The sequence below is a fragment of the Nuphar pumila genome, chromosome 6 (genome assembly GCF_984573655.1).
Source record: "Nuphar pumila chromosome 6, dmNupPumi1.hap1.1, whole genome shotgun sequence".
Lineage (NCBI taxonomy): Eukaryota > Viridiplantae > Streptophyta > Magnoliopsida > Nymphaeales > Nymphaeaceae > Nuphar > Nuphar pumila.
The window spans coordinates 44269409-44277964 of NC_143254.1; the positions used below are offsets into that span (position 1 = coordinate 44269409).

Sequence of the window (8556 nt, forward strand, 5' to 3'; positions counted from 1 at the left end):
CATTTTCACGAACCGACGATTCAGTTTTCTATAAGGAGGGCATTTATGTCCGTCCGAGGAAGAGGAACCGACGATTCAGTTTTCTAGAAGAGGGCATTTATTTCTGTAAATTTTCAGCGATTTCTATTGTCATTTCATTCCCCATTTTAACTTCAACGATACATTACAACCACCTGCGGAATATTTTCCCGCGATATCGATGGAGGGCAGTTTTGTCATTTTCACGAACCGACGATTCAGTTTTCTAGAAGGAGGGCATTTATGTCCGTCCGAGGAAGAGGAACCGACGATTCAGTTTTCTAGAAGGAGGGCATTTATTTCTGTAAATTTTCAGCAATTTCTATTGTCATTTCATTCCCCATTTTAACTTCAACGATACATTACAACCACCTGCGGAACGTTTTCCCGCGATATCGATGGAGGGCAGTTTTGTCATTTTCACGAACCGACGATTCAGTTTTCTAGAAGGAGGGCATTTATGTCCGTCTGAGGAAGAGGAACCGACGATTCAGTTTTCTAGAAGGAGGGCATTTATTTCTGTAAATTTTCAGCGATTTCTATTGTCATTTCATTCCCCATTTTAACTTCAACGATACATTACAACCACCTGCGGAACGTTTTCCCGCGATATCGATGGAGGGCAGTTTTGTCATTTTCACGAACCGACGATTCAGTTTTCTAGAAGGAGGGCATTTATGTCCGTCCGAGGAAGAGGAACCGACGATTCAGTTTTCTAGAAGGAGGGCATTTATTTCTGTAAATTTTCAGCGATTTCTATTGTCATTTCATTCCCCATTTTAACTTCAACGATACATTACAACCACCTGCGGAACATTTTCCCGCGATATCGATGGAGGGCAGTTTTGTCATTTTCACGAACCGACGATTCAGTTTTCTAGAAGGAGGGCATTTATGTCCGTCCGAGGAAGAGGAACCGACGATTCAGTTTTCTAGAAGGAGGGCATTTATTTCTGTAAATTTTCAGCGATTTCTGTTGTCATTTCATTCCCCATTTTAACTTCAACGATACATTACAACCACCTGCGGAACGTTTTCCCGCGATATCGATGGAGGGCAATTTTGTCATTTTCACGAACGTCGTAAATGAGGCAGAGCACGGCCGGAGCGAGCGCTACGGAGTGGCCTAGAGAGAGGCGCACCGCCATTTCGAAGACTCCCCTCCTCACCCACTGCCCCCTCGAGCAGCAGATCACGCTGCGGCACAGCCACAACACCAAGAACGCCTGGTTCTCTTGCATGGAAGGCTCCTTCTCTTCTTCTTCTTCCTTGCCTCGCGCCCACTCTTCCATCCACAGTTCAGTTTTCACATATGATCAACTCACACGAGGGGTTGGCAAAACCCGAGCAGGACAAGTAGCAAGCGCATTAGAAACACTGATACTGAACTCCTTCGCATATTTGTCATTATTATAATCATTTGAAGAAACAACCTGCAAATGTAAAGAGTTAGCAGCAAGAAGGACTACGGATCTTACTGGTGGAATCTCAGTAATCCAATCGAGATGAGCATGAGGGCCAGATTCTGCTTACTGATAAGCACTTAAGCAGCAAGCAACAAACACAAACAATCAAAGCAAGAAAGAGATGCTTCAAACATTGCAATCAAAACAGATTCAACTAAAGCTGGCATTATGATAAATAACCTTTGAAATGTTGTTTTGCCTATCAGTGGGACGTTGACATGTTGCTCTGAGCATAGCTGTGACTTGCAATAAATTTAGAGGCAGCTCATCAGTAAAGACCCACAACAGTCAATGTGCAGGTCAGTCGGTGCTTGATGGAGCAATATAGGATCTTGTGATGGATGTGCACAGAAGCAGAAATAGAAGGGAGAGAGAGCGAGAGATGGTTGATGAGCCCGAACGGGTAGCATCCTGTGAGGGCAAAGGGCCATGAACATGCTGGGAGGAGCCCTCGGACCCCCCTTCTGTAAGGGTAAAAGCTCTGAATCAGACTCCATAACTCTTCAAGTTGAATGATGCTACCCACACTGAGAGGAGCCCCCAGACCCTCCTCCTGTAAGGGTAAAAACTCTGAATCAGGCTCCACAACAGTAAATGTGCAGGTCAGTCGGTGCTTGATGGAGCAATGTAAGATCTTCTGTTGGATGTGCATAGAAGCAGAAATAGAAGGGAGGGAGAGTGTGAAAGGGTTGATGTCCAGGGGAGATATCTTTCTCGGATAATCCTGTAGTGCAGAGACTGGGTCTTAAATAATCATCTTCGGGGCACTTAAGTCTTTATAACCACTCCTTTTCAAGAACCATCATTTTTTTTTTGCACCAATGGAGGAGAGGGTACTTAAGTCTTTGCAATCGCATCAAACTCCAACGCTAATTAATGCTGACAAACATGGGGATACGAGACGCACATGCTTACATACGTGGTGCTCTTTGGGACCCCGATCATGAGATGTAGCTAACTGCCCTGTTCGGGGGGGAACATATAACCTGCTTCGCATAATCTGAAGCTCGTTTTATACTAACAAATCATTTTTTTTAAAGCCTAGGGTATCAACCGCCAGAAACATTCAGAAAGTATCTCCTATTGGATTAATTACACACCAAAACCAGGAACATGGCTCTAACGATAAGAAAAAGGAAGAAAAAAATGAAAAGAATCAAAGAAAGAGGTGCCAACCAGAAGTTGTGTTGGAAGGACGAGGAGCGTCGACGCTGTTTGGCTGACTCGCCGGTGGTGGAACCGCTCCAGATGGTGGAGGTGACGGCAGAGGCACCACCGATGCGTTGAAGAAAGGGTTCACTTCGAACCTTATATTGCAACTTGCCGTGAGAACCCGACCCCCCTTCTTCCCATTGCAGCACGTCGGGATATCAGAGATGACGTTGGTCAGGCAATTGCTGCAGCCACCGGAGATGTCCCTTGTACACTGCACCAACCCATATATCTTCTGAAAATCGTTGAGCATAACGTCTCCTGTCGCAAACAGCCGGCCGGAGGGATCGGTCGTCGCTCTCGAAGAGAGGTTGCTCATGAGAGATCCGAGCAGCGAATTGAAAAGAACAGGGTCCGATGTGTTGTCTGTGTTCCACATGTAGAACTTGTTGCTGGTATCCACCGTTCCGATGAAGTTCTGGTTGGAGTAACGCAAGAGGCAATTGTCGAACCATATGACTGCAGATTTTCTGTTGGGGCATACTTGAACGATCTGGGTTGTGGCATCGGTTGTGCAATTGGCACAGTCGGCAGCGGAGACATCGCCTCGGCAGAGGACGAGACCGTAGACTTGATCGGGGCTTCGGCCGGCCGTAGCAGTGGTGAAGCCGTTTATGGATGCGTTGGAGGAGAGGGAGAAGAAGAGGGTGTTGATCAGGTTTTGTTGGTAGGTGCTGTTGGCAGTATAATTAGAGGAGGTTGGGCACATAAAGAACAGAGGAACAGCAGCCATGCTGAGGTGAACGGAAGCTGCAATTAAAAGAAGGCCAAAGCAGAGCTCCAATCTCTCCATTAGTTCGTTTCTTGTTTAACAGCAAAACACAGGTGTGGTAATGGGCGAGAAGAATAGCAAATTTTGGTGTTGCCAATGGTGGCGTGCTCCACTTTTAAAACCTCATAATCTGCAACTGACTTTTATCATTGGTTAGTGAGTCTTCGTTGACTTTTAGATCTTTGCAAAAGCACACCTTTGGGAATAATTACCGTATTGCCTGTTTCGGAAAAAATGGGTCGGGCATGGCTGTATTTGAGCCGATCCGTTTCTTCATTAATGCAATATGATAGGGGCATAATGTTGTCAGTAGGGGTGGGCATGGGCCAAGCCGGGTTTAGACCAAGGTTTTAGGCCCAAGAGCGTTAGGTACGGGGCCGAAACCCAGCTTGTTATATATATGTGGGATGGGCCTGACTTATTTATTAATTTTTAATAATATAAAAAATAAAAAAATTAACTATTGCATTAATTGTATGGAAACTAGAAAGATAATTAATTGGGTGCACGGGAAGTTGACAACCTGTTAATTAATTATTACTGTTTACAAATAGATTTGGGTCAGGCCGGGCAGGACCAGACCTGACCCGATTCACATTATGAGACCATTAAGAATCAGGCCAAAACCCGGCCCGTTAGTAAATGGGTTGGGTGATCTCCGGGCTGAGCCGCACTTAAAGCCCGGCAGGCCAAGCTCTAAACGGGCCCTGGCCCGATGCCCACCCCTAGTTGTCAGTATCGGAATCGAACCTGTATTGTTTGGCTGGCCAACGATTCAAGTGATCATTGGCCGATACCGATTCTCAAGTGAATCATTTTGAATTAGCCAAAAAAAATCATTAAAAAATATGATGTGTCAATTAGAACGAGACACATGTAAAAGCTATTAAAATAATATAAAAAAATTTAATTTTAAGCATTTTTTTATATTTATTAAAAAATAGTCAATTCAGGTCAATATTGTATCGATTTTTTTGGTGATACAATAAGTATCGGCCGATTCAGGCTGATACGCACCGATACTACATCACTGGTATCGATTATTCACCAAAATACATTCAGATTCTAAGCTTCTTGGTTAAGAATTGAGATAGTGCAGAGATCCAATCATATTCAATTATCACCAAAAAATTGGTGATGTTGAGTTTTGACCACAAAGGTGTGTGTCATTGTGGTTAGGGGTATCAGCAGGTCGATCGGGTTTGATTCGGACTCAGGTGAAAACAGACTCAGACTTTATTTGAGATGCTAATACAAGGTCTGTAACCGAGTTCAATCGGACCTACCAGACCCAAACCATACCAAGTAAATTTATATTTTTTATGCTTTTTACATTGAAGAAATTAATGCGGATCTTAGACGGAACTTGGGTCGGCCCTGGTATGTTATGAAAGTTCATAAACCATACCGGTTTTCATATATTAATGGAAGCCGCCAGGTCTGACCCAGATTCTATTTGAACCTTGCTATCACCAAACCCTGACCCTATAGGATTTGGTACGCGTCAAACACGACCCATTGATACCGCTGATTGCGGTCCCAACCTGATGTATAGAGAATACATCCGGACGCGTATTGGAGAGAGGACACTACAGGAAAACGCGGCATTACTGGCGCAGCGCGTGCACATTGAAATAGGAAAAATTTGTGTTCAACAGTTATCAAATGAATAAAAAGTCCTTCCTGCAAGGTCCCCAGCCCTAGTAGATGTTCAGAAATAGCAAGAGAAAAAACAAGCCTTGATTTTAAGATGCCCATGTGCAAACATGGCCATGAGAATGACATTTGCATCTGCCTCCGAGGCACCTTGGATGAATGACACCCATCAAAAACAGTGAATAATCTCATTGTGAGCCATTCATTTTAAAGTTGTCCATTCAAGATACAAACAAACATTGGAAAAAAAATAGTGGTCTCATTCAAGTGATGGGCATTTCATTGGTACAAGTTTTGGATGGCGTTCATCTTGAGATTTAGGGCATCTAATCTAGAAGTACCGTAAGAGCACACTCTAACCTGATCCCATCTTCGTGTTTTGCCTGTTAAACACCTGACATAACGATCTCCCTCCCTCCTGTCAGATCAAGACCATAACAAAAGACACGTGTGTGATAAAGATAATATTTTTATTAAAATTTGGTGGTTCGGATAAGACACCAAATTACAAAACCAAATGAATAGTAGGTACTTAATTAGATTTATATGCAAACATTGAATTGGTCAGGAAGCTCCCCTGAGAAATCTAGGCGGGTCTCATGAATAGATGTGGAGAATTGGTTCATCTCCTTATTTATAGGTTTTTTTGATAGATCTTGAAACATTTTATGTACATTCCAGATCCAAAGACAATGGACAGTTCCTATTGGATGAGTTTGAAATGAAGAGCTATGGCTTATCCAAGACATGTTTTCTTGAATAAAAGTTTTATCTTTGCAAATTAATGGGATTTGAAAGGAAGGATATTTCGATTTAATTCTGAAAGTTTACTACGTGCATATGCATATGGGGATAAGATGTGCTTTTTTGAAAACATTTAGAATTTGATGATGACAAATAATGTTAATGATATTTTTTTCAGATAAATATAAATTAATTGTATCGTTATCCCATCTAATAGCGACAAATCATGAAGATGTCAAGTTCTCGACAACAATAGAATGTGTCGTCAAGGGGGGTTGGCATCATGACCCGAAAAATAGTTACTTTAGACAACAATTCAAAGGGGGTGATGATAATTCAAAAGACTAACGACAATTCAAGGTACGGTAACGATAATTAAATGTATTGTTATCAACCAAAAACTTGTTTTGATCATAACTTTTAAACGGGGTGTCTTTGACCTAATTTTTGGTGCAAAAAGCTAAAAACCTCTTCTTTTGTCTTTTATTTTGGTCAAAATCCTTGAAGAGGTCATTTTAAAGGTCTAAATCAGATTGAAATATGTCTTAGTGAAAAAAAAAATCACAGCTTTTGACATTAAAAAATATCTTTATCCAAAATAGGGTGTGTATACAGTGTGAGCATGAACCTCGAGGGATCATGTACAGTGGGGGCTCCATCAAAGGGTCCACTACAATGTACCTCTTATCCAATCTCTCAATGGTGTGATGATATGTTCGAACTAACTCGATCATTCTCCCCATTGCTACGTCGTTAACAACCTACGATGGACCCATTCTCGTCCAATGTCAGCAGTGGATGAATGGTTGCATGTTGGTGGAACCAAATTCTCTAGCAGCAAGACCTTACATTTCGACAAGTGTGGTGCTCCTCGAATCGTATAGAGGCTTAGGCTAGCCAAGATTGGGATACAAGGGAGGCAGTCCTCCTAAGGGAGAACCAATGGCTAAGCTGGTAGACAATTCAAGCTCATCAAGCTCACACTCGTCGAATGCTACCGGACCCAGTAGTCACAGGATAAAAGCATCTTGATAGTGTTGTAGAAGGGACATGGTGTGTGCAGCAAAGTCAACTACATCATGGCGAGAGCACAAGTAATGGTCCCGTATCTAGCGGAGGTGATAGCATGTATTGGAGCCTAGGTTGACGTTCTCCCAATAGGTCTTACTGTCCAATCCCGCAGAGTCCACCGCACGTCAGGCTTTCGTTGATTAAGGAAATACTGAGGTGGTTGTGCCTGTGAGACGATAAAAAGGGGCAAAGCATGGATTTTGATCTTTACGTTGGGGTTAGCTTTCCTTTGTTTAGACATCTTGAAAAGGCCATCGATGGTTATGCAGTTTTCACTAGAAAAATGAAGGGCAAAAAAAGGTCATTTTTGGATTTCCATCTATTCGTTTGATTCTCTAATTTACCAAGGATTGATAGGTATAGGAACCCAATGTTGGCGAATCCCTGAAAAAAAACAACATTGACAGGAAGTGTACCTGAATTTGCCATAGTTCGTGTAGGTAATTTGGCGTTCTCCTTAGCCGGTCGACGCCCACAATGAGCCCAGGCCTTAGGTCGACGGTGAGCAGGACCCTTTCCGCAGAGTTCGAATGCGGAACAGAATTTTGGCAGGGAAATGCTACGAGTTTCTCATCATCCTTGTAGCCCCTAACCCCTTTATGTAATGAGAGATTAGGCAGTTACGTGAATGTGGTTATTCCACATTCACGTAACTCCCACCCACTACCCCATTATGTGGTCACTAATGTGACCCACTAGGAGGGTGTCAAACAGGATCACATACGTGGGTTGAACCCATAACTGATTATGTCCAACATTCTCCCACTTGACCCATTGACACCAAAAGTGTACTAAATCGAGGTGTATATCGTTATCTCGATTTAATTCTTTATGTGGGTTCACATGCCACCCTTTATCACAAGGATGAATCGTATGAGTCAAAGATATGAACACCCCTTTATGAAATGTCATATTTCCTTGTACTACACTACAATTCACCTTCAATGCTTAGGCATGTAAAGAAATTATCTTTATGAATAGGTTGGTCTCTCACCTATTCTATTGGTCCTTTAATATTGTTATTCTGCTATTCTCTAACCCATATGAGAGATTCTTTGTGCAAAATCAACAATAACACAAAACCTTAGAGAATCAAAATATAAACACAAATGTGATCACATAATGTATTGTCATACATCAGAAGGAATGAAAAAGACCCATCCCCTTTACATGTTGGGAATACAATCCCGGTGCTAGCCCTTTAGTAAGGGGATCCGCAGTCATTTCCTTCGTCCCAATTGTATCAATACATACCAGATGATTCTCAGTCCTTTCTTTAACAACAAAATATTTTAACTCCATGTGTCGACACGATGTTGAGCTTTTGTTGTTATTTGAAAAGGACACGACTGCTTCATTGTCACAAAAGATCTTTAGTGGTCTCTCAATAGAGTCCACTATACCAAGACCCATAATGAAGTTCTTTATTCAAATGGCCTATGACAAAGTCTCGTATAGAGCAATAAATTTCGCCTCCATGGTATGAGCAACAGTGGTAGACTGCTTTCCACTTCTCCATGAGACAACACCACCCGCTAGAAGGAAAATGTATCCAGTAGTGGATTTTCTACTGTCAATACACCCTCCTAAGTCCGCATCAGAGTATGCAACGACCTC

General features: G+C 42.3%; 1 protein-coding gene across 2 annotated transcripts in view; it reads right to left on the bottom strand.

Moving 5' to 3' along the window:
• The window catches only part of LOC149834752 (cysteine-rich receptor-like protein kinase 6), a 63730-nt gene extending 60163 nt beyond the window's left edge, over positions 1 to 3567 (bottom strand). For both annotated transcript variants that reach the window (XR_016432801.1, XM_090011534.1), the window contains exon 1: positions 2661 to 3567. Coding sequence is in view for 1 of the 2 variants with exons in the window: in XM_090011534.1 (XP_089867660.1) it covers positions 2661 to 3489 (829 nt within the window). In the remaining variant the exon portion in view is untranslated. The remainder of the gene's footprint in view (positions 1 to 2660) is intronic.
• Positions 3568 to 8556: the final 4989 nt, after the last annotated feature.